Genomic DNA, 24,796 nt, shown 5'->3' with positions numbered 1-24,796 from the left:
CTAGATGCCACTAAAGCCACCAGCCGCGCGGCAAGAGCCCAAGAGCTCCAAGCAATGCCACGAAAGGTTTGCAGAAATTTTACGCAGATGAAAATATATGGGCAAGTCATGGTTTTCCCTAACCTCATGGATCGACGATCTCGGAAAAAGGGGTAGGAATATGACGTCCCCAGTCGAAGTATTTCACCACGCTCAAGCTTTTTACGGCGAACATGGCTTCCTACCAGACCGGTCTTTCTTGGATCTGTCGATCGGAAGATTGACATCATGAATTTGATGGCTCCTTGAGTGATCGAGCTGTCGCAGTAATCAACTCTGACCCGCGAACGGGCAAAGGATCGCTGGACACAGACCCGTGTTTGTTGAAGAAAGAAAAGAAGAGAGGAAAGAAAATTCGCAAGGCTGCGATATGTACTAAATCTGCGCCCCACTATGATTAGCTAAGCTTTTTAGGCTGCCAGGGTGGGTGAGCCGCATACATTTTTGGGTTGGCCACGAAGTGTGGATCTCTATCGGCATTGCGGCCTCCCATTCCACTTAGCCTTGCTGTGGGCATCACCTCCATCATCCACAGTATTCTCGGTGCATACTCACGAATCCACATTTTCCACTTCTCGTCAACAAGCCTCAGCTTCAGATTGATCGCAACGTCCTCCATTTTCATATAACGCGCTGTCCTTTCAACACCGCCAAAATGGACGCTGCGACCATCGAGGAGACGAACCGCATCCGCGTGTCGCTGGGCATGAAACCTTTGCCAGTGCCTGGCGCCGCACCTGCTGAATCACAACCAGAGAGATCCGCTTCTGGCGACGGAGAAGCTCCGAGCACCCTTGAGAGCCGCCAGGCGCAAGCATACGACAACTATAAACAAGTTCGGGATGCCGAAGCTGCAAAGCGCAAGCGAGAGGAACGAGCAGCCGCCGCAAAGAGGGAAAGAGACAACGCGCAGCGATTCGCAAGCTTGGAAGGCAAAGGTCTTGGCGAGGCTGACGAAGGCGGCGACGTCGACGCAAAGGCATGGTTGAAGGCGCAGAAGAGGCGACAAAAGGCAATTGAAAAGGCAAGGAAACTGGAAGAGGAGCAGGCTGCTGCTGAAGCGGCTGCACTCGCGGCTGTCGAGTATACCTCCAAAGATTTGGCCGGTGTGAAGGTTGCACATGAGCTGGACAACTTCCTTGACGGAGATGAACAAATCTTGACATTGAAGGACTCAACTATCGATCAAAATGAAGAAGAAGGCGATGAGCTGGAGAACTTGGACCTCAAGGCACGGGAAAAGCTGCAAGAAACACTTGATTTGAAAAAGAAGAAGCCCGCATACGACGTCCACGCATCAGGTGAAGGAGACGAGCGTGGTATTCTGTCTCAATATGACGAAGAGATCTACGGCAAGAAAGGCAAGAAATTCACACTTGACGGATCTGGGGCGATAGCGGAGCTAGCCGATATCCTGGGAGAAGCGTCCGAAAAGTCGAAGAAGCTACAAAACATCAATCTTGACGACGTTGCTGGTAAGTCATGTTTTGTTACCATTTCATCTGAAGAACCAACACTGACTGCTTCCTCTACAGAAGCCACTCCGACCTCAGACTATCTCGACATATCTGAGATCAAAGTCAAGAAGCCCAAAAAGAAGAAGTCGAAGTCCACAAGGCAGAAGCCAGTTGCCGAGGATGACATCTTCCCTATTGACGTCGCACCGACCAATGACGATTTGATGGACGTCGATTCTGGTGCGACTATCAACAAGAAGAAGCGTAAGATTGAGGACGATGTCTTCGTCGATGATGAGGACTTGCAGGCATCCTTGGCAATCCAGCGCAAGAACGCTTTGAAGAAGAGGAAGAAGACTCGCCCCGAAGATATCGCACGGCAGCTCAAGGAGCAGACCGACGAGCCAGACAATGAAACAGCAAACGGCGGTGTTGTGATAGACGAGATCTCCGAGTTTGTGTCAGCATTGAAGAAGCCTGATGAGGAGGAGGAGCGGAAGGTGAAGAAACCCAAGGCGGCTGAGGAATCTGTCACAGCAATGGATGACTCAGGTGACGAAGACCACCCGATGGGCGATGATTCATATGAACAACGCGAAGGCTCTCTTGACAGAGCAAGGGAAACCTCTACAGATATTGCCACAACTGGTGTCGACGAAGAGAAGACAATCAGTGCCGGCATTGGCTCAGCTTTGTCGTTGCTGAGAGAGCGTGGTATCCTGAAGGACTCTCACGGAGCCGAGCTGAACATGAGCGATAGGCAGAGGGCGGAGTTCTTGGCGGAGAAGAAGCGCATTGAGAGAGAGCAAGACGAGCGTGCCAGGATGCAGCGTGAACGCGACAGAAACAGCGGCCGACTGGATGCCATGTCCGTCAGAGACAGGGAGGAGCGCGCCCGACAAGCTAACGCGCACCGTGAACTGCAACAGTCTCGTGTTGTCGACGAACTCTTCAAGAAGCACTATAAGCCTAATGTGGAGCTCAAGTATACGGACGACCACGGCAGATCCCTCGACCAGAAGGAGGCTTTCAAGCATATGAGTCACCAGTTCCACGGCAAGGGCAGCGGCAAGGGTAAGACCGACAAGCGACTGAAGAAGATTGAAGAAGAAAAGCGACGCGAATCCCAGAGCGTCCTTGACGCGAGCGAGAACGCGAGCATGAGTTCATCAGCGGCGAAGCGGCGCGAGGCCGGTGTTCGATTACAATAAACTAATGGTTTGGGTGGTTGATGACGACCAGGACAAAAGGTGCACACCCTTAATATGTACAATTCCAAAATTGATCAGGTTTATTCCATGCTGACACAACGCGCAATCCCTCAGAATCCCGGTTGGTGACATATCGCCCCGTTTTTGATGCTGACCCCCGTCGTGGGATACACGTCGTACTCATGACTCCTCTTGTGTGCGTTCCACATCCACTGAACGTCTCCTTGATTTTGTGTGTTGGCCTTCCCTGACGCCAAGTGGCTCTCTTTCACTTGGTTGTTGAACTTTGCCAGTTTCCAGTCGCTAGGAATGGCCTGCTGGATTTCCGAAGCAATCATCTCCGTTCCAGCTAGGGTCGAATGCCAGGTTAAATCTCTCTCTCGCCGCAGGCGGCTCGACAAGACCCTCGTAATCTCTTTGAGCCTCCTCGATAAGTTTGATAAGCTCGAAAAGTCCGTGCATATCAAATACTGAAGGTGGTCGTTGGGGGGCCATTGCGATATACGGATCTGCCCCACTGCTTTCTATGGCATCTGTGACCTCGAGTAGAAGGTCCTCCATCAGTGGTGAGACACAAGGTGAGAACTCTGAGGATGTTGTCGAACTAGGACTGTCGGGCTTGCTACTCTGGCTCAGCTGCCTCCTCAGAGGCGTGACGTTTCGGCTTGCCGACACAGCGGCTGCTGCCGCGGCCATGACCACCGTCTCGCCGCTCTGCGCTCTGCACCTCTGCTGCAGTCGCGCACGCCTTCCCTCTCGACGTGACCTGATAATGTCACGCACCAGCTTGCAGTGAAACTCGCAATCCGGGGACGCTGAGCTGCGGAAGCAGTCTTTCCGGCTGCAGCCACGTAGGAAGGCATCCGGGTATGCGGGTCTGAGGTTAGGCATACTGGGACTTGGCCGAGGGCCGTTGGCTCTCACAAAAACGTCCATGTCAGGCTCAAAGTCGAGATCGGTGCTGACCTGGGAGTGCCGTGGAGAATAGCGGACAGCTCCTGCTCTCTGTAATGGTCAAGCCGAGTATTCTTGTAACCCAAGATGATTGCGCGCTGTGTGGATAGTAAGTAAAGTGCACAACCAGACACATATGGAAAGATGGGGATAGTTACCTGTCGACTCCATCAATGTTGACTGAGCAGCTTACTTTGCCTGATGTAAACTGAACGGCTGGTTGTTGATTCAGCGGCCACGGCCGCTTTTTGATACTTTTTTTTTTTTTTTTCCAATGTTGATTATTCTCTCTGACTGTCTGCTTGCACCCCTTCCTGGCTCTCAAGCTTTGGATGCGTGAGGCGCCGGCTCAGGTGAATCGCTGCTAATCTTGGGAGCGGTAAGACTGGGACAGAGGGTCCCTTTTCAACCGGGTGGCTTTTGCCTTTGGCGCCAGCTGAACTAAATAGCAAGTAAACAATTGGACAAATTCACACGTGCGTGGGGTTCGAGAGAGTGAGCTGTTCAGGACGACGCCTCTGCGTTCAATATTGCAAGAAAGATAAGAAATACTGAAAGTGTTCATAATTCCCTTCCCGCGACAAACATGCGCCATGCTTTCCCCCCCTGTTGATCTCCGATGAAGATGAGTTTTGGTTGCTGGTCACACCCGGTCTGAGCCTCCCTTGGAAAATTCCAGTCGTCTCCCCTGGACTAATCTCCAGGAACCGGTAGCCCTGAGAACCTACTTACATGCCACTCCCCCGCCCAATCCCCTCCCCATTTTCTCGCCCCTTCCTGAGAAATCGCCCCCGTGATCCTTCCGTGTCGCATGTTTGTATAGCCCCGGATTACGACAAGTCTCCTGGTAATGATGGAGCTCTATCTGCTTCACCAACGAACAGGTGGCGCCGACGTCACAGTCGTGACATTCTAGATCGAGCCAGCGCGCCACCAGCCTCATGTCCCATTCTTGCGACAGCCTGTATTGATCCCGCGATCACGGAGGTGGCCGTTGTTGATAATGGAAGATGCAAAAACTGTCCCCCCTCTTCTCCCCCCCATCCTTTTGCTTCGGGTTCTTGTGCGCCCGCCCGCCCGCGCGGGCTAGTAAGACACAATAGAATAAGAAAGTACCGCCATTTGTAAAGGGAGCCCGCTGAGATGAGATGAAATAAGATGAACAAGACAAAATCAGTCACCACCGGCCTCCAGAGGGAGTTCCTTGCCTTTGATAACCGCGTCCGCGTACGATGATGCCATATCAGCTGCCGCAGACTGCCGCGTCGCAAACCACCACGTTAGTGCAAGGACGAGGAGCCAGACACCGACCCAGGTGATGACTACGCGCGGCGAGCGGCGCCTGCGTGGGGCATATGGGGAGAAAGAGCCCTGAAGAGTGGGCATTGTGGTAGCCGTTATGCAAGGAAAAGTGTGGCTCTAGCCGTAGACGGATTTGTGTTGATGGGCCTCGTGGGAATACTTAGCACCCGCACGATATGCCGCTTCGAGGGAGCTAGGCTGTCTTGTGGTGATGATGGCTCTGTTTGATGGCGTTGGGGGCTTGTAAGGAGGTGAAGCTTGCTTCCAGAACTTCGTGCTCCGTGTCAAATGACGATTTTTATGATTTAAAATTGAGGAATGGATGTAGCAGCAGAAAACATGCCGCGAATTCAAAAAAATGCGATGGACTTTCACGGGTCGTAGATGGGATAGATGAGCGACGATGAATGGGCAGTGGTGGGACGTTGGCGCCAAGGGTACATTGCACTGTCTCAGCGCACTGTGATCGCCGACTACATTTCTAAAGTGATACCCTGGACCTCCTTGATCATCTCCGAGAAAGCTGCCTGCCGCTTATTTGTAAGGTGATGTCTTTCTTCGAATCAATGACGTTGAGGAAGTTGGCCAACTTGATGATCTTGGGTCCGAATACCAAACATTTGTGTAACTCGCTTTTTGACATTTAACGGACTGATGAGTCTAGTCTGACTGAGCCGCGATGCGACTGGTCTAATACGGTTTAATAAAAATAAAGTGTGTCTGTCCTTGCGCTTTGTGCGCGGCCGCCGACCCCCAATTTGTTGTATTTGTTACCACCTCCAAAACGCCGTATACCTATAATCACTTATAAACGAATGCGTGCCCCGATTCCCTGCCCCTCATACCAGACCGTTTCTCTCCAATTGCCGATACGAACCGTGACATTTGCCTTGGCATCGAGTTTTAAATCACCTCCAATCGCCTTCCTTACGGCGTCATAGCCAACTGATCCTACAGACCATTCAACAGGCAATCTTGGGGTCGTCGATGTTCCTGGGGGTGCCGCAAAGGGTAGACTGTACAGGATGTGACCGACCGGCTCCGTGTGATTGTAAAACGCTGTCGCGTTTATCCAGTCAACATAAATAGTGTTGTAGGTCAGCGGGGATACTAATGTGAATGTTGCTGCTGAAGACAGGATGTGGAATGTCGCATCTCTAATGAAGTGCCCCTTCTCTTCTCCCTCTCCGGGTATGTCTAACTTTGGAGCGGCGATAGTGATATTTATCTTGGACAGGGCTTCACCGATGATGGGAACAGACGGGAAAGTTCCTCGATGAGTCCTGACATCTATTGTGACGTTGCGTCCAGACAGATACTCGGATATTAAGTCGCTAGCGATCCTGCGGCCAGCGTTGCCGTCTGCCGTGGGATCCCACTTTGCCGTAACGAGCATGTTGGTGTTATTACCTCGAACGACATTCAAGTTTTCTGCCGTGGCGCTGCCGAGGACGGTTCCATCCTTAACGATATGGATGTTGACATAAGGAATATTGGCAGAATATGGTGTAGGGTTTGTGATGTTGACTGTCGCCTCCAGCGTCATGGACGTTTCAGAGGTGTCAATGATCTTGACGTCTCCGACCTGCGGGCGGACGCTGCTGAAGGTGTTGCCAGGTAAAGCTGCGCAGATGTCAGCTCCACCGTTCCTCAAATCCATCTTTCTGGCAGGGACATAAGAAAACAACCCACGATAAGACAAGCAGTATCAAATTAATACGGACGTTTTACTGGGATTTTGCCCTCAGCAGGGATGTCCTTCAGGACCAAATTGCCGAGGGCTGTGTTGACTTTGACATCAACACTGGCCTTGACATCAAGCAAGACCTCCTTTGCGCCGAAGAGGAGCTTCTGCATAACATCTGTCAAAACGTCGCCATCAGTGATGTTCAGAGGTGCGTCGACCACTCGGGATGTGATTTTGAGAAGCGGCTCCTTCTTTTCGGTTCCTTCGATCTTGGTCGAGTTTGCAGGTTGCCATTCCTGCAAGTTGAGTTCTCCCAGTTTCTTGTGTTGGTACATGACATCAGCTGTCGCTCTCATGTTCGTTACATTTATGTCGAAATTCATCTCCTTAGGTAAGCCAGCAAGGACTTGAACAGTCCCAGAAACCTTGGGGCTTCCGTCGTCATCATCTGGGTCAGGAAGCTGAAAGTTCACGTCGGTAAGAGAAAAGCTCTTGATGAGGTTGTCAAATCCTTGGGCGGGGAATGGAACAGGCACCATGATCTCGGACAGGATGTCACCAATCCAGCCAGGGGTCTCTGAATTAGGCAACTTTCGGCCACGGACGTAGACAGTCGCATCCTCGCCGTGCAGGTAAAGGTCCAAGAACTTGTCTAGTGGCGACGACTTCGAATTCGGGCACACCCGGGTCAAGTCTTTCGGCAACTCCCTAACGATGCCTGATACGTTGGCAGTGACCTCGGCTCGTGGTCTGATTGAGAGGGGCTCGGTCGTGGCATCGGCCAAAAGAATGTAAGGGTCAAATTCATTGCAGTTAGGAACAAGAACCTGGAACCCAAGCTCGGGCACATCAAGACTGATAGGGAACTCGTTGAACGCAGTGACGGCAACATCTGCACCGACAGCCGTTCGTCCGTCAGAGTCTGGAACGTCTCGGAAATTGAGTCGCGAGATATTGTACGTAGGCAGCGTGGGGATTTGGTTTGCTGTATAAGACATTAGTTCTATGTTTGAAATAAGGTAGCAAACAAGGCATGTTCAATTCAAAGCAAGGCTTTTTCTCCAAAGTACAACGAAGCAAAGGAGCGGTAGAGTGATTGACCTTCAAAGACCAACACCTCACTGATCGGGTGTGTGCCTAGCGGAAGAATTCCGGACTTGAGTGGAATATCGGCCTTTCCAAGAACCTTCAATTCCTTGAGCTTTCCCTCTAACCATTCGTTTGCGACTTTACGGTACGCTTCCGCATCCCCGGGTGACAACTCGGCGACGAAGTCTACCTTGGTGGTTTGGCCATCTACGATGCTGATGGTCAGAGGCGGCACGACGGCAGTGCCAAGCAGTACGCTGTCATATTCCGGCAAGTATACGCCGACTTTCATTTGTTCGGTTCCAAGCGCCCTCACTATCCAGGTCGTAAACTTCCCTATCCGCCTGGAAGTCGGGTCCTGAACCTTTGAGCCGTCAAGCCTGAAGTTTGCTTGTATGCGAGCTCGCACGCCATCGGCCGTGATGGATTCGAGGGACAGGTTTGTCGGCTCAACAACCGCGGCCTGCTTGGCGTATTCCTCGACTGCTGCTGGTACAAAGAAGGCCACGAGCATGATGCAAACGGCTAACGTTGCTAGCACCACGATGGAGATAATTGAAGCCCATGGTGTGGAGCTCTTCTTGGTCTTCTTCACAGATGTATGCGATCCGGCATTCGAGATGTTGGAGATAGAGGGTGGGCCTGGTTGAGGGCTGTTGCAGATGTCGCAGCAGAAACTTGCCCTGTCCGGATCGTCTTGTTCGCCATCGTATCGGGGGGTGCCAGACGAGCCAGAAAGAAGAGGCGCGGACTCGGAAAGCAAAGAGTCGTCCTCGGCCTTTCCCTTGCCCTTATTTGTGAGGAGCGGCGTTCTCTCAGTGTCTTCGGACATGATAGGCAGAGGGGTTAATCGCGAGTTGCGGATGATGCTGTCGGATTACCGTGGTAAGAAGGCCGTCATCGCCAGGCAAAATAGGAATGGAACCAGTGATGAAAGTGACAAAACGACGGGTTACAGAATGTAAAGGCAAAAGCTACTGGGTTTCTGATTTTGCCCAGGGATTCGTAATGGTGATGATGATGTCAAATATCTTGGTTCATCCTGGGGGGCGAGCTGTACGGGCAATGCTGCTGTAGAGTCTACTAGTAGGGTGCAGGTCACCTGAAACCAATGAGACGAGATCTAGTCAGCTGGACGGGTGGCCATCGGGTGGATGGCTGGGGATGATCTTCCTTTGAGTGCTTGGATTGGAGTGCCTGACCAGGGGGGCACGGGCCATCCCTCCTCAGGCACGCGTACCACAACGCTGAGGGATAGACAGACAGTATCGAGGCAGGCAAGCACGGAGTGCCTAGCACCGCAACCATCTTCCCAGCCGTTTTGTTGCCTTACCAAAGTAAGAATTCTGCTCCACACTGCGCTGCTTGCACGCATGGCACGCAGGTCCGGTTCCGGCGGTTTCACCGGTCCGGTCTGGGCTCCTGCAGCCACTCCCCGCCTGTAGCATCCTTCTGAGCCATGCAGCAGGTGCCCTGCAACCTGCTAATTTTACAGGCCTTCAGTGCTGTTTCCGAAATTTTCGGTGTATAGCGGTGAGGAACGCACCACTGAATGGGTCCAGGTTTGCCAGGCGGAGAGTTTCTTTGTGGAGTTCTAACAGCTATCTATCGTCTGTCAATGAAGCTATCAAATTGTGACTCAACCTCCCTTTAAGACACATCAATTGACCGCCCACGCGACTCATTCGAGATCGACAAATTTCTCGGGCCGTTGCTCAAAAGTTTAAAAGTCTGTGTTTCTCAAAACAACAACTCAAATCCGTTCGCAGCTGTCTCAAACTTCACATCCTTCTGTCCATCCAGCTCGAGTCATTCAGTCGCCCGCCATGAGGCAGTCAGCTTTCCGTGTTACCCGCCAAGCCTTCAACGGCATTCAGAGTCGGGCTTACTCGCAAGCAACGGGCCCCCGTCATCTCATGTCCATTGCTGACCTCACTCCGGCCGAGTTCGCGACTCTCGTCCGCAATGCCGCTTCTAACAAGGCAGCTGTCAAGTCGGGCAATGTGCCCCAAGCTCTGGCGTCAAGCCTTACGGGGAAGACCGTTGCCATGATGTTCAGCAAGCGCAGCACCCGCACCCGTGTGTCGACCGAAGCTGCAGTAGCTCTCATGGGCGGTCACCCTATGTTCCTTGGCAAAGACGACATCCAACTTGGAGTAAGTGAAGAAACCCTCTCGTATCAGAGGTTCAACAAGCTCACTCCCATATAGGTTAACGAATCTTTGTACGACACCTCGAAAGTCATCTCATCAATGACTTCCTGCATGGTTGCCCGCGTCGGCCCTCACTCTGATGTTGCTGGACTGGCCAAGGACTCTAGTGTCCCTGTCATCAATGCTTTGTCTGATGACTACCACCCGCTGCAGATTATTGCAGACTTCTTGACCATCCACGAGGCTTTCCCCGCTACTTCTACATCAGACAAGGCAGACCTTGGTGTGAAGGGGCTGAAGGTTGCATGGATTGGTGATTCTAACAACGTCCTCTTCGACCTTGCCATCGGCTGTGTCAAGATGGGTGTTGACATCGCTGTCGCCTCTCCTACTGGCTACGGTATTCCCAATGCCATGAAGGCCGTTATCTCCTCTGCAGCCAACGGCGTTGCTTCCCCGGGTAAGCTCAGCGAGACGACTATCCCCGAGGAGGCCATCAAGAACGCCGACATTCTTGTCACCGATACTTGGGTCTCCATGGGTCAGGAGGCCGAAGCTCAAAAGCGTCTTAAGGCTTTTGCCGGCTACCAGATCACGAATGACCTGGCCAAGCGTGGCGGTGCTAAAGAAGGTTGGAAGTTCATGCACTGCCTGCCTCGTCACCCTGAGGAGGTTGCCGATGAAGTCTTCTACAGCGACAGGTCTCTTGTTTTCCCTGAGGCAGAAAACCGATTGTGGGCTGCTGTTGGTAAGTTATTCCGTGCCATCATGTCCTCATTCCATATTAACAACTACGCAGCTGCCCTTGAGGGTTTCGTTGTGAACAAGGGCAAGATCTAAGGGAAAAGTGTCGACGTTGCGCGGCTCACAGCAAGGGAGAAAACAAAGGCGAGGCGTTCATTCTTGGCAAACAAAATGGTACAGATTGTATAGCAACTTGGTAGCATTGAAAGATGGCAATACCCCTTTACCAACGCCGGATATTTCTTAATACAATTCCTCTTAACCAGGAGGAAGCTGGCTAGCATCAACAACCTCGTCCGCCTCCTTGATAATCGACTCCTCGTTCGGTCCGTACAAAGGCGAACGGGGCAGGGCCATGAGACCAGTGCGAGCCGACTCGAGGATACCGAAGGGTCCAATGAGCTTCAAGAAGGAGTCAATCCTGGTGGGCTTGGCGGAACTGTGCAATTATCAGTTAATCCTGTCACACTTAACCTCGGTTGGGGGGCGATCCTTACATCTCCACAATACAGCTGTTGGTGCTGATGTCCAAAACCTTTCCGCCGAATTGATGGGCGAAGTAGGTGATAGACTTCAAGTGCTCGTGCTTGTGACGAAGAGCCTGACTGGCAGCGAGCTTGCTAGGGTGGAAGTCCTTGGCGATGTCTTCCAGTGACTGCTGCTCGTTGCCTTCGTGGTGCTCAGCATCGACGGCCGTGATCTCACGGTGGTGAGCCAACAGCTCCTCGAAGTACTCGGGACCCAGAATGTTGATCTTGGCCAGGAGAAGCTCACGCTGCACCAGGGCGGCGCTGGTGTAGTCCAAAACGGCCCAGACAGGGACAAGGTCCTCCAATTGACGTCTGGCCTGCTCGACAACGCCATCTTGGCCAGTGAGGACGATGGTCATGCGCGAAAGATCCTCGACCTCGGTGCTGCAGACAACGAGCGAGTCGATGTTGAAGCCGCGAGCAGCCAGGATACCGGAGACGCGGGACAGCACACCGGGCTCGTTCTGGACCAAGCAGTTAAGGATGTGGCGCTTCGGGGGCTGCATCGACGGGGAGGGCGTCTCGTAGAGGATGTTAGAGACGGCGGCCTGGGCCGACCAAGCCGGCGGGCTGTCGCTGACGGGGAGAGGAGCGGCACGGCGTCGAAGAGCTTTGTAGGCGATGGCAGAGGTCGAGCTGCTGGACGAACTCCATCGAGCGGCGGCTGAGAGCGGTATCGCTTGGGGAGCCTGGGAGGCCCGCCATAGCGAGGTGGAAAGTAGGCGGCGTGACGCCATCTTCTCTGATCAATTGCGAGAACAGCCAATTGTTCTCCTGATCAGAAATGAGACGAAACCCGAAGCCTGATATTGAATATGAGCTCGAGGTTCAATGGCTGGAGTGATAAGGATTGACTCACCGTCTGTGTCAAGTTCCACTGGGAAAATTTGAGGAGAATTTGGGGGTAAATGTTCGGAGGCAAGTCGGAGGCCAGGAAGCTGACCGTTTGCAGGGGTGCTGGAGCACGGATCAGCTACCGACAGGGGTATTGACCGAGCGAGTGGACACGCTGCATCGCGGGGTCGATTGGAGGGTGCGGGGGTGCGTCCTACACTGTGCCCGAAGCTGGCCTGTAGCGGGAGTTATATAGTAATCGCACTTTGTAAATGTCTCCGGGTCCGTACATGAAGTCTCAGACAGCCCGTGGTGTCTATTCAGTGGCTAGTCATGCCGGGCGTATCAGTGGATGACGAATTTCGCCGGGGGTCTATACCTCTCAAGACCTTTAAAACCTAAGCCAGCCTGCAATTAGACAATAATATCTTGGTATAAGGTAGGTTCTGGAAGCATTGTTTTTTTTTTTTTTTGAAGCCTTGGTAATCAAGTAGGATGATTCGAACAACAACACCTCTTTATGTTTATAAAAGTAGATGATATCTTGGATTGACTCGAAGACAATTATGTGACAGTGAGTGGAGTTCCTCGACGTTGTTGGTAGGCTCAAGTTCACTTGTGACAAACTGCCAACGTCTTCTTAAGTGCTTGTCCCACTTAGTTGTTATTGCTAACACGACCGAAGTCGGCGCAATAACTTAGACAGACTCTACAGTAGCCTTCAAAATGCTTAAAGCCGCAGCAGGATCATCAGCACAAAGGCGGCCAGTCAACTGGAACAGAATCCTGAATCCGATACATGTCAGTGACCATCGCTTATTATCGGCCATTGTTGTCTTATACGGCAGAAAGAGGCCGAAGATGTTGCATTTAGGTAATCATAGTCAGTTGGAAGTATAAACGAACGACAAGCAGACATGCCTTCCATCTTGAAAACGTCTCTCACCATGTTCTGAGGAAGCAATTGCGTCACCAGAGAGTGTCCCAAGTGGCATGGATTTTTTTCCCCTTGTCTCAGGATGTGGCTGGTACCGTAACACTCCAGTCCACCTATAAACTGAGGCGCAAGTGTCCGTGATCGAAGTTGCGACTGACTAGCGCACAGACCAAGCCACTTTATTTCGGCCTGTCCACCTTACAAGGCTCCACCTCCGAAGAGCTTCAAACCTCGTAAAATTTCCAAACTTTCCTTGTCCATAAACAAATCGCCCAGCACTCTTCGAATTGATTAGACGCGCGCCGTGGACGAGCCCCTGCATTTTGAACCCTAGAAACGATACCACTGCATTTTCATTTCGTAATGGACGACACCGAGCGACGCTCCGCCAAGCGCTCGCGATTCGACCAGACCGAGCCTGAGCCGCGCAAGGCTTCGAGATTCGACCGTCGCTCCCGATCCCCACCCGCAAGACGCTCTGAATCTGGTAGAGAGCGCAGCCCCGTCGCCAATGATCATGCGACGGAGCCCAAGAAGTCACCCGTAGACGCTGCTGCTGCGGCTGGTAGGGATACCCGCCACTAACCAGAAACCTCGGAGAAGGAGCTAACGGAATACCAGCTGCTGCCGCTGCGCGAATCAACGCACAACTCCAAGCGAAGAAGGGCATTCAACATGTCGATGTTCCTCCGATCAAAACAGCGACTCCACCTGCCAACTCGGACGCTCAGTCACCCGATCCGGCCAACACGATCAATGGCGAGATGTACATTGCCGATGGCGACTATATCAAAGACATTGAAGTCAACGATCTCCGCAACAGATACCTACTGACTAAAGGATCGACTCAGAAAATGGTAAATATTCCTTTGCAAAGCCACTGATCATACTTCCTTCCCAGGCCTCATCCCGGGCGCATTCCGCTTCTTCTCACATCCATTGATTTGTGTCGAGATCATCCTGCTTACTTGGCACGATAGCTCACACAGATCGCCCCTCTTTGGCACCTGCTGACTCCATTTGCTTGATTTAGATTAAAGAAGATACTGGTGCTGGTACGCAACACCTCCCAATTTTACGTCCTTAGGAGCAGAGGTTGACTTTGAAAGATGTTACTACCCGAGGAAGTTACTATCCCGATAAGAGCATGGCGACGTCCGCGGTAAGTCTATGATTGATAATATCAAAGACTACGTAGTCTGACAAACTTTCCAGAATCCGCCCTTGTATCTGCACGTTACCAGTACATCGAAGACGGGTCTCGAGCAAGCCGTGGCCAAGATCGAAGAGTTGATGAAACAGGAGCTCCCTGCTCTGGTTGATGAGCGCCGTTTCCGTCGCCGTGACCAGGAGCAGGTTGAGAGAGACGAATATGGCAGAGTGCGTATCATCCCTGGGTATAAGCCTTCAAGCTAACATGCTCAGCGTAAATGGCCTGAGGAGAAAATCCCCATTGGTTTGGAATCCGTCCCCGGGTTTAACCTCCGTGCTCAGGTGGTCGGCCACGGTGGTGCCTACGTCAAGCATATTCAACAGGAGACCCAGTGCCGTGTCCAGATCAAAGGCCGCGGCTCTGGATATTTGGAAGCTGCCACTAATCGTGAGAGCGACGAAGACATGTACCTTCACGTGGCGTGAGTCAATTCGGCACTCAGTAACCTGGGATGTTACTAATCCGCTGGCAGTGGTCCTGATCCGAAAATGGTTGAGAAGGCCAAAGAGCTCTGTGAAGATTTGATCGCCAATGTCAAGGAGCAGTACGAGGAGTTCAAAAGCAGACCTCCCCGCAGCTACGGCGGCGGCGGTGGTTATGGCGACCGCTCGCGTAGCCATGACGGCGGCCATGGAGGGCATGGTGGACACGGCGGCTACCAGGGATATGGTGGCGGTGGGTACAACTCTGGTCACGGAAGCCACGGTGGTCACGGAGGTCACGGAGGCCACGGTAGCCATGGCGGTCACAACTCTGGGCAGTCGGCCAGCCCGGCTCCCCCCGGCAGCTCTAACAGCCCTGCTCCTGGAGCTGACTACGCCGCACAGTACGCGCAATATTATGGTGGACAGGACCCCTATGCCGCTTACGGTGGTTACGCTGCATACGTTCAGATGTATCAGCAGTACTATGCAGCTGCACAGCAGCAACAGCAGCAAGGTTCGCCTGCACCTCCCGGAGCGTCGGCATCCCCTCCGCCGCCACCCCCGAGTGAGGCCGCCCCGCCGCCACCTCCGCCAAGCTCTGCTCCCCCGCCTCCGCCTCCCTCTGGCTCTCCTCCGGGGACTGGAGGATACGGTGCAGTAAGTCGCGTCTTTGACATCAAAGCTGAAAAGTCCAATCACTAACGCAGATGATAGGTTCCACCCCCTCCCGGCCTTTAGAGAAGGGATCAAACCTAGTAGTTGACGTCAAGGTTGAAGTTGAGCTCAGGGGAGACCACCAAACAGCTCTCGCCACTAGAACAACGCAGTAGTTGCGTTTTACACTGATTATCTTATGTACCAGGAGAACTTGTAAATGATCATACAGATATATTAATCGAACCGGAAAATTCATGCATCTCATGCATGTTGTGAAGAAAAACATCCTGTTGCTTTTCCCCACTGTTTTAGTGCTTTCTCAACCTTGACGTGCAAAGGTTTGCCAAATAACTTTGCTCCTCGGTTTTGAAAGGCATGGACTTCCTGCGACGAATTATACCAAAACAGCGATTTCCTAATGTCTGCAGGTCTCGGTTCACGTCTCCATGTTCGACTAATTCATTGACCACTTTTTTGGCCGTCTTCTCTTTTGTTCTTGTGCTCGGCCCAAGATAAGCTTGACATTTGTTGTCTAAAGTGAAAGTAAACAATAAGAACAACAAAAGTGACACGAGTCCTCTCCGAGTTAGACTGAGGGTTTGCTGGCAGGGGAAGCAGAGGAACACGGGCATGTTGGGTTTCCTTATCACATGTAAGAGATCATTAACGAGAACTGCAAGACACTCACAAATCAATCAATCAACGTACATGCTGTCAATGCTTCCTCGCTTACAATGAAAATTCTCATGACCAATGCTATGTAGGCTACAGAACTGGCCGGGGGAAGAGAACCGCATATGTGGCTTGAAAATACAAGTCACAGACCAAGCTCGAGGAATATTGCAAGATAAAATTCGCATTGGTCAAGCCGTGAGTCAAATTTCCTATGGAGTATCCGTTATAAGGATGCTTAATGGAAATGATTAACCGCCAAAACAGGCTTTAGTCCTTGTAGACACCTTCCGCTTTTCGTTTCCACCGATTCCAACCTTCTCTAAGCGGTTACAGATGGGCATGCAGTTAATTTGTTTTTTATGTACGTTGCGGATTAGGTTACGTTTTATGCTTCATATAATCTTTGTTAGAGATTATTCCTAAGCTTTGAATCTTGTTCAAATTCATACAGTAAAACGAAAAAAAAAAAACAGTCTAGTTTCTCTTTTGTGATGCTTCATCACTGGCAAATACTTTGCCGTGGTTAGCCCGTGCTGCTTGACTCCTTTTATGGTAAGCCAGTCCTGGGTACTTTTACCCAGGTCAAATTCAGCACATTCATGTAGGATACTGGGATGTGAAAACTGATAATGGGAAAAAGACAGCTTATCCGCATGCCTATCTATAAGCACGTGGACCCTTCAGCATGTTCATCCTATACGAGAGTCCATCAGGGACAGTGAAGATATACAGTGCAAGGGATACCAGCACAAAACATTTCACCTCATCTTCTTCGAAGATCGAGTAGAATAAGTTTTACGAGAAAATAGTTCAAATTGGAGGGTCGTGTAAGTTTCTTTACTGGGAAGGTTTGTCTTCCAGGTAATCTAGATGAGACTGTTCGTCTTTAGATCAACACCAGGATCGACATAATAGGCATATATTGTCCCACGTTTTACGGAGTACTTCTAAACCTGATTCACATGACCAACCAAGTAGGCCCTGATGGAGGACAATATTTAATCAAACTGGAAGCCGGGATATTCCATCTACCAGGCTCCCATTGCAAGACAGTCAGGAGAGATAGCGCAAGGCTGCTCTTGGCTCATTATCACAGTTTTGCTTTCCGGAAAGGCTAACAACCATGCTCTTAGAGAGCCCATAAATGTTTCACAATGTAGTATTCTTTTGTAACCTTGCCAATATCGAACATAGACAATAAATAAAAGTATCGATTTGGCAAAGAATGAGCCGCCTACATGTCTATCCTCAACGCGGGTCAGAACCGAGGTCAGAGAAAATTCATACCAGGAAAACGGCCATTAGTTCGGAAGCGTAGGCTCGCGAACGGCGTGATTCACGTAGCTACATGGCACTTTGGAAGGTTCTTCATACCACCGCAGGGCCAGCCATGGAGAATGGATCTCAAAACTTTGCGTTTCGCAGCCGAGGCCATCAAAGCTGTAACAAGCATCTCATACGGTTCCAACTGATCAAACATTAGACTAACTTTCGTGTTATTGCCATGAGTCGAAAGTGATTTAAATGAATATTCAATAATCATGTAGGCAAGACAACGCCTGAAGCGCAGTCGCTGAACCATTTCGGAGAATTGACGTCCCCTATCACATTGCGTCGTCTCCCAGGTACTCAGCGACCACACCGAACGTGGGGAAGCTCCGCCGAAGAAGCACGCGCCTTATCGATAACGTTCTGGCCCACCACAGCTCCGTCGTCATTTCTGTCCTACAATGAACCCTCCTACTCGTCGCATCGTTCGTCCTTCTGCCGTCCAACGACATCACAAACCACCAATTCAACTTCCTACGTACCACCCAGCCGCACCAGGACGGGAGAACTCATAATGAGCCACCAAAGATATCCGTCACACGACCCTCTGAGAGAGCCCCACTCCGTCTCTTTGAAAGTCCTTAGGTGCACATCATCCGCTTCATGTCATGCTACATATCGCAGCTATCTCTAATGCGCGCCGTCCAGGCTCTCCCGCCCGTCACTAGTAGTTCAGCATCCGATCCGTCCACCGCTAACGCCCTCTCATGTGCCCACGGAACCGACTCCAGCATCCCTAGCCTACGACACCACAGCCTCGACGAACCCCTCCCCCTTCCTCCTCTCCCCGATACTCAACCTGCCACTGAGCTTCGGGTCGGCGTACGTTGGCGAGGTGTTCAGCTGCACGCTTTGCGCCAATCACGATACAATCGAGCCGCCTCCAGGCACCAACCGCAAGAGCATTCGCGATGTGCGTATCGAAGCGGAAATGAAGACCCCCGGCGCGGGTGCGGTGCAGAAACTAGAGCTCACACCAGCCGGCGCCGCCGCCAGTGACAACGCCAGTGGGACAGATCTCGATCCAGGCGAGACGTTACAGCGTATTGTGAATTTTGACTTGAAAGAGGAGGGAAACCACGTCCTGGCCGTGACAGTGAGTTACTACGAAGCCACTGAGACCTCAGGCAAGACACGCACGTTCCGCAAGCTGTATCAATTCATATGCAAGTCCTCGCTTATTGTGCGCACCAAGATCGGCCCGCTGGCACCGTCATCTAAAAACGCCTCCCGGAGGTGGGTGCTCGAAGCGCAGCTGGAGAACTGCTCAGAGGATGTGATACAACTGGAGAAGGTCCTGCTTGACCTCGAAGATGGACTGGGATACAAAGATTGCAACTGGGAGGAGGGAGGCGCCGGCGGCGCAAGACCGGTGTTGCACCCGGGAGAGGTGGAGCAGGTGTGTTTCGTGGTCGAGGAGGCGGAGGGGGTCCATGCCGAGCCGGACAACGATGGGAGGATCATGTTCGGGGTGTTGGGGATCGGCTGGAGAGGAGAGATGGGAAATAGGGGTTTCCTCTCGACAGGCAAGTTGGGCACACGACACATAGCATGATAAAAGTATGGGGGAGAACTTTTACGCCGACAGTTGAGGCGTCTTTCAGGGGGCCACCTAGCGGTGCTCTACAAGTGTATGCTGGAGAAGGAGGAGGCGGATAGACTGGGCCGTGGGGTTGGAGAATTCTGCGCCAGGAAGACGTATTTGGAACCGCGCTCGAGCGTGGCATAATCAGGCCATTGGCAGAGATAGTCAGCCGCGCGGCTGGTGTCTGCTCAGCCATCGGCGTCCATAACGAGCGCCTCTTTGCTATGCGCAGCTCGACGTCGAGGCTGATCGTTTGCGACGGGAAGGAGCCAGAGAGAAGAGGACCCTTAAGGGTCAGGCGCATTAGCGTCGCCCATATGCTTTTGCGTTTTCACATGAGTTACGGTCCGGGTATTGCTAGATAGTATATTCGAGACGGTCCGAGGTGTTGGTGAATAGCATCTTCGAAATCTCTGTAACTGAACACATCTCCAAGGAGTAGGTAGAGTTCAAACCCTCCACGCTCAGACGCGCCACTATAGCCGTACTAAGATACAATGCTGGGAAAGGCCACCCCCCCCATGGTTTCCCTGGAAATCTGCCCAAGTGGGAACTGTGGCTGAAGTGACAGCTCCAGATCTAGCAGCAGTTCATCTGAGATCCTAAACTTTAATGGGCGCCCTGAGACCATTGACGACCGTTTATTAGCCCCCTTTCCGCTGGGTTTCCGGGTCGTCTCCAACTTTCGGCCCTTCTACGGCCGAGAAAAAGGGGGTCACAACGGTAGTGGCCGTCACAGCGCCGTCGCCACTGGTTCTCGTTGCGATGGAGGAAAGTATCTGGGAGGCTTGAAATCAACAAGCCCTACAGAGGAAATGCTACATAGACTGTCACGCGGAGATATTATTGTCCGTCCGGAAGGGCAACCTGGCTCAGTGGTCTGCAGTCGCCTGCATCAGAGGATCGACATGGAAATTTAACAGACCCTGCCACGCCGGGCCGATGTAGAGGATTAATTGCGGTAGGATTAGATGGGAGGCAGAGGACAGTCCTTTGGGCCTCTTGCAGGGGGAAAAAAGCAATGAGCAAACGAGTTATCGGGGTTGGTTTCTCCATCTAGAATATGCCTCACGTAAGCGATCTTAGCGATAATAGGAACGATCTTAGTGCCTGCCAACGGTCACCGTGCCAGATTCTCAGCTACAAAGTTGGCGGCGATGTTTCAGGCTACCTTTGGTGAGCATAACACAGAACTGGCGTGAGCTTTCTCCGAGGCGCAGAGAGTAAAATGGTGTTTGTAGTCGACAACCAGTCATTACCTAGTAATGAGATGAAAGGGATGTTAGATGGCTTGCTCGGTCGAGGGTTGAACAATCAGGCTCATTGCCTATTACAGCAGCCTTTCATGTGGTAAACGTCTGGATAAGCCAATTTTGGCGCAAAGATGAGTTAGTTGCCACTGGTTTTTGTCAGGGGCGAAATGTAGACTAGACAGACCATCAAGGACTGACTATGCTGCATCCCGTAAGGTGGTATAACATGGGTTGAGAACAGATCTGAAACAGAAACTTCCTCTTCAGGGCATTTGGCTGTCTGCAGAATGGAAGTCTGTGGTGGCTAACCTACCCGTCATGTCATAAGGCGGCAGTGTTCCTACCTTGCTACCCAACAATCTCCCCGAAAATGCGCGCCAGCCGTGATGCGGGTCTGGGTGAATGAACCCTTTAGACCTTCACGGATCGTCCTAGGTTCTGGGGTCGGGCAGTCGGCTCACGCGAGAAGAAATGGCCCAAAAGTTTGCATGGGGGTTCCCAGGCATTTCGAGTATGCTGAGTGATATCGTGGGCATCTGCCGGCGTTGCTTTTGGTGCTGATGACGAGCGGCCCAGTTCTTGTGACGGATTTCTTGGCCCAAGTAGCCAGTGAGCACCGACCACCAAAACCACCCACAGACACTTGAAGCTGTGCGCCGATCCCTGGCCCGCCATGTTCGACATCGCGGGCCCACGATCGGCCATGGGCCGTGATATCAGCCACGTTAAGACTAGCTTGGTATTTTCTCTGTTCACCTGGTGAGATCTTTTTTCGAGGCTTTTTTTGAGTTGCGGCCGATTCTGGCAGTCGTCTCAAGAAGCGACAGGGAAATGAATTCTTCAACGACTATTCACAGATACCTGGTCGTCTAGCATGACTGCTGGATACAGGATTGCCAACTGTAACCTGCTAGAGCACACCTCGTTGTGAATGGCTCTTCACCCGCTTCTCTAGCCCTCATGAAACGTACGAATGCATGCTAAGGCAGACCCTGGCATTGCCATGCGAGCCATGTCAGTCGACAAGCAGGTACAAGCAGGTACGACAGGGAGGATGAGTTTGATAGATGTTGTCTCGAGGCAAAGTGCATCAGGCAGGCATGTGGACAAGGAAGCGAGCGGTGGGATGCAGACCGCCTCCATTTGTCGCTTGCTTGTCGTTGCTGCTTGCGTGCCTACCTGTCTGACTGACTAGTCGATTCGTATTCGTTGGGTTATGGTAAAGCGCTTCATCTTCTGCAGCCATCCTCATAGGTCATGTAGGAGCCGTAGAAGGGCAATGCACTTTACCCACCGCTGGGGAGGGTGTGAAGCAAAAGCCCGACAACCCCTGAAGCATATGCATGGTTGGCTGGTCGACTTGGTACTGGGCTGGCTAAGTACTCTAACAGGCGTTGTGCCCGTAATGTCGGACGAACAGGTCGCAATTAAGTGGCTTGTTGTGTTTGCCCAGTTCAGAGAAACAGAAGATTAGGGTTTCAAGATGGAAGGCAGGTCCTTATAACAGGGGAGATCGTTATTGAACAGCAAGCGAGGAACGGTAAAATGGATGTTGAGAATGACTGTCGACATCACAATCTTGGAGACAATGTGTGTGTGTGTGGGGGGACGCTCCACCAGACTTGATTATTGTTCAAGGGGTCCTTCTAGTGGTTTTTTCCGAGGGAATTTGGATCTCAAAGATTCTTTCCTGATGGGCGGGAGAGTGGGTTGGGCCAAGCGCCGGGTTGCGGCTATTCGGGTTCTGCATCCAGTTCCTGACAGTGATTGAGCCATGACGGTTGCCATTCTGTCAGTATTGTCTCGTGTTGTCCCCAACAAGTCGCAAAGGGTTTGGCTGGTTGGAGGCTCTTTTGTGTCTGTGTGTGTGCGTGTGCTTGTACTTATGAAAATTCTTACTTTTTTGCCGGTTGTGGTGTGTAAGAAATGGCAGGCGTAGGTGTGCTTTGAGCAGAATGCAAGCTGGGATTCGTTCCTCATGGGAGCAACGATTCTTAATTGGGGAGGATACCCATCATACGTGCAGAAGGACTTGACAAGCCCTGCCCAATGAGGAGAAGATGTGGTTATCCCAGCATCTCAGGCATACTACGAAGTAGCAGGAAGGGGTAGTACGTTGGCCTAGGGCAGATGTGATACCTCATACTAGGGCGGGCATCGGGCGGCAGTAAGAAAAAGCGAGTGAGGGGAAAGAGCGATTTACACTACCTTGTCTATTCCGTAATAGCACTTCGTCCCCGTACGGGAGGTGAAAAAGAAGGTCCTCGAGGAGAGAGAGTGTGTGAGAGGGGCACGGTCGTAGGAGGAGAAAGAGGAGAGCATGTGGATGAGAAGGAGCCCACTGCCCTAGGGGGACACTTTACGCCGCAGTGAGGGCATTCATGTGGAAATCCGAGGGTGGACTAATTCCACGAAAATGGTCTGGCGGGCAGAGTGGCAGCAACAGTGGGCGATAGTGGACTTGCAGTGGTACTGTGGAGTTGGGCACAGCGGTTGCCAATTGATCGACAGGCAAATGCCTGCGACAGTGTTAGTGGTCCAGGGGGGAACGCCCAGGGGCCGATTGTCGACGCCTATCTAGGCAGCTAGGGTAGTGCGAGCTTGCTAGGCCCTTCCCTGGAACGCTAGTTCAGGGACCACAAGGGGCATTGGAGGAGGACGGAACTATCTCTATTTCAGGAGCATTAGGGAGCAAATGTAGAGCAATACGTTCGGGGTATCCAGGTGCTCCTCAAGAAGCTGTGAGAATGAATGGCTCCAGATGCCCAATAAGAGTGGGGGAGACAATGCGAAGAGAACTACCTTGGGAAGAACTTATGCGGTACGGAGCATTCCATGACACGGAACGTCCATGATGGAAGCCCGGCATAGAAAGACGAATATCATGCTTACACCCAGCGAGACATAGTAACGGGAATCGAGAGACACCCTGCGATGGAGCCTAACTGCATCTGCCCTTGCTTCTTCCTCCTTCTTCGGGGTCGCATTCTTGAAAAGAAAGTAAAACATAAACTGGATGAGACATGTCAGTTATCTGTCAGTCTCGTCTAAATAGATTCTGGTGCATTTACCCTATCGGAATCGTATAGCCTGTGGCTCTCGGGAGGCATTTCGCAGCAGCACTGTTTGGGCAGAGCCCAAGTGTCTGTTTCAGAGAAGTAAATAAAAACAAAAACGAGGGGAAAAAACCAAGCAAACCATTGAGATCGTGGTGCTAGCCAGCCCTACTGGAAATATAGCATGAATGAGGTCAGGGACAGGCGTTGTGTAAGGCGTCGTGTTCTGGTTCACAGCAGTAAAAACGCCCGTCCAGGCTCTAGGAGAAGCTCAAATCAACGTCTCATTCGGCCCAGAGTTTGTTGTGTTGCCTGCAGCACCTTCCCTATCCTGTAGCCCCAAGTACCCCTTGCCCCAGTCGAGTTGCATCCCACTCTTGGACGTTGACCAGCGATCATCCAGTCAGGCGATGTCCTCAGTGCACTCGTTGTCTGCACTGCATACACTGCACTGCAACTTCCAAACCCCCCTAGCCCGTCCTGTTGACTCCTTCCCCTCCCCGTGTCGACTCCGCTCATCCCACACCACCACCCCTCTCCAAAGCACACGCCACCTCCTTCTCCGCCCATAGCGGCAACCACGAACGAAGGCGCCTGGTGCTTGCCCTTTTTCACTCTCGCGTTGGGCCCGATCACCATATTAGCTTCCCATTTTGTCCCAAAGCATCCCATGTTTTGTTCGTTGCCCATCGTCCGTTGGACTGCCTCGTTGCTTGTACCTGACCCTATGAGAAAACGACGCGGCTTGAAGAAATAGAAAACCAGACCTCGCATGGTTTTTGCTCCCTGACTGATTTGTTTCCCTCTCTTTTGCCTTTTCGCTTGTCTTGTAGACTTGTTGGTCCGCGTCCATCTCCAATCTCAACTTTTTCCTAAACCTTTCTTTTCTTTTTTTTGGAGGCTCTGCATCTGCTCTTCTGTCAACCCCAAGGGGGACGAAAAACAAAAGGAAAAAAAAAGTTTTGGCATAAGCCAGAAAACAGCCTCGCCCTTCTCTCGTTCGCTGCTGTTGTTATCTTTGACCAACCAACCGAACCTGGCCAACCTAAACTTGATCTGATCAAACCTGGTTTCCTTTCGACCTGGCTGACGCCTCTCGTCACTCCTCACTTTCTCACCAACAACCAAAATCACACTCTTCTCCAGTCTTTCCATTCCTTTGGCGGCTTCCTGTTCTTGTTGTTAATTCGCTCTCGCGACCTTCGACCGCTCGGACGGCCCTCTTGCTCATCAACTTCACCCAGTCTACGCCATCTCAAGGGCCTTGACGACCACTTAACACCCCTCTGCCCCGATCCGATTCGATCCATTACTTCCGGCTTCCCTGCCTACGTCTGCCCCTTTTGCTCCGCTGCTGGCCTAGCCTCTCTGTCACTGTCGCTGGTCGAAAACCTGTCGCGCTTTTTCCCTGGTTCGTGCGTTCACCGCCTTCTGTCTCCCCTCCCTTCTCCAGTCGTGGATGGGGACCTGGCAGGAGTCCATACTAAACGAGCCGATTCCCTACAGCCATCGCCTGAGACTTTTTTCTTAGAAACCTCCCGTATCCTGGCACCCCTGCCCTGTCCTGCCCGCCCACCGCAGCACTACCCAACTACCACCCCAGTCCTTGACTGACCAGTCAACGACCCAAAGGACCCCGAGACCCTCTCGCGATTAAAAGCCCGGG

General features: G+C 52.0%; 9 protein-coding genes across 9 annotated transcripts; 4 read left to right on the top strand and 5 right to left on the bottom strand.

The window, feature by feature from the left end:
* Positions 1–694: 694 nt before the first annotated feature.
* CTRU02_203723 (sart-1 family protein) lies at positions 695–2,707 on the top strand (the record flags this gene model as incomplete). The annotated part of the gene is made up of 2 exons (XM_036722300.1): positions 695–1,514; positions 1,575–2,707. 2 exons carry the CDS (start codon positions 695–697, stop codon positions 2,705–2,707), a joined length of 1,953 nt encoding a protein of 650 aa, XP_036585907.1.
* A 303-nt stretch (positions 2,708–3,010) lies between these two features.
* CTRU02_203724 (uncharacterized protein) lies at positions 3,011–3,598 on the bottom strand (the record flags this gene model as incomplete). The annotated part of the gene is made up of 1 exon (XM_036722301.1): positions 3,011–3,598. The coding sequence occupies one exon, from the start codon at positions 3,596–3,598 to the stop codon at positions 3,011–3,013; it is 588 nt and encodes a 195-aa protein (XP_036585906.1).
* A 1,236-nt stretch (positions 3,599–4,834) lies between these two features.
* CTRU02_203722 (uncharacterized protein) lies at positions 4,835–5,047 on the bottom strand (the record flags this gene model as incomplete). The annotated part of the gene is made up of 1 exon (XM_036722299.1): positions 4,835–5,047. The coding sequence occupies one exon, from the start codon at positions 5,045–5,047 to the stop codon at positions 4,835–4,837; it is 213 nt and encodes a 70-aa protein (XP_036585905.1).
* A 721-nt stretch (positions 5,048–5,768) lies between these two features.
* CTRU02_203721 (pre-rRNA processing protein) lies at positions 5,769–8,571 on the bottom strand (the record flags this gene model as incomplete). The annotated part of the gene is made up of 3 exons (XM_036722298.2): positions 5,769–6,586; positions 6,688–7,635; positions 7,752–8,571. 3 exons carry the CDS (start codon positions 8,569–8,571, stop codon positions 5,769–5,771), a joined length of 2,586 nt encoding a protein of 861 aa, XP_036585904.2.
* A 994-nt stretch (positions 8,572–9,565) lies between these two features.
* Positions 9,566–10,732, top strand: CTRU02_203720 (ornithine carbamoyltransferase; the record flags this gene model as incomplete). The annotated part of the gene is made up of 3 exons (XM_036722297.1): positions 9,566–9,895; positions 9,950–10,640; positions 10,692–10,732. The coding sequence occupies 3 exons, from the start codon at positions 9,566–9,568 to the stop codon at positions 10,730–10,732; spliced, it is 1,062 nt and encodes a 353-aa protein (XP_036585903.1).
* Positions 10,733–11,129: 397 nt separating this feature from the next.
* Positions 11,130–11,903, bottom strand: CTRU02_203719 (acetolactate synthase; the record flags this gene model as incomplete). The annotated part of the gene is made up of 1 exon (XM_036722296.2): positions 11,130–11,903. The coding sequence occupies one exon, from the start codon at positions 11,901–11,903 to the stop codon at positions 11,130–11,132; it is 774 nt and encodes a 257-aa protein (XP_036585902.2).
* Positions 11,904–13,300: 1,397 nt separating this feature from the next.
* On the top strand, positions 13,301–15,313 carry CTRU02_203718 (KH domain-containing protein; the record flags this gene model as incomplete). The annotated part of the gene is made up of 8 exons (XM_036722295.1): positions 13,301–13,502; positions 13,559–13,794; positions 13,971–13,992; positions 14,047–14,099; positions 14,153–14,317; positions 14,363–14,571; positions 14,623–15,232; positions 15,290–15,313. 8 exons carry the CDS (start codon positions 13,301–13,303, stop codon positions 15,311–15,313), a joined length of 1,521 nt encoding a protein of 506 aa, XP_036585901.1.
* Positions 15,314–17,750: 2,437 nt separating this feature from the next.
* On the top strand, positions 17,751–18,791 carry CTRU02_203717 (DUF974 domain-containing protein; the record flags this gene model as incomplete). The annotated part of the gene is made up of 2 exons (XM_036722294.1): positions 17,751–17,821; positions 17,885–18,791. The coding sequence occupies 2 exons, from the start codon at positions 17,751–17,753 to the stop codon at positions 18,789–18,791; spliced, it is 978 nt and encodes a 325-aa protein (XP_036585900.1).
* Positions 18,792–22,888: 4,097 nt separating this feature from the next.
* On the bottom strand, positions 22,889–23,184 carry CTRU02_203716 (uncharacterized protein; the record flags this gene model as incomplete). Its single annotated transcript, XM_036722293.1, has 2 exons — positions 22,889–23,086; positions 23,146–23,184. 2 exons carry the CDS (start codon positions 23,182–23,184, stop codon positions 22,889–22,891), a joined length of 237 nt encoding a protein of 78 aa, XP_036585899.1.
* Between the last annotated feature and the right edge of the window lie 1,612 nt (positions 23,185–24,796).

This window comes from Colletotrichum truncatum, assembly GCF_014235925.2.
Source record: "Colletotrichum truncatum strain CMES1059 chromosome Unknown Contig_0002, whole genome shotgun sequence".
Classification (NCBI taxonomy): Eukaryota; Fungi; Ascomycota; class Sordariomycetes; order Glomerellales; family Glomerellaceae; genus Colletotrichum; species Colletotrichum truncatum.
The sequence above is the reverse complement of the archived record's forward strand: the minus strand, read 5'-3'. Positions and strand labels throughout refer to the sequence as shown.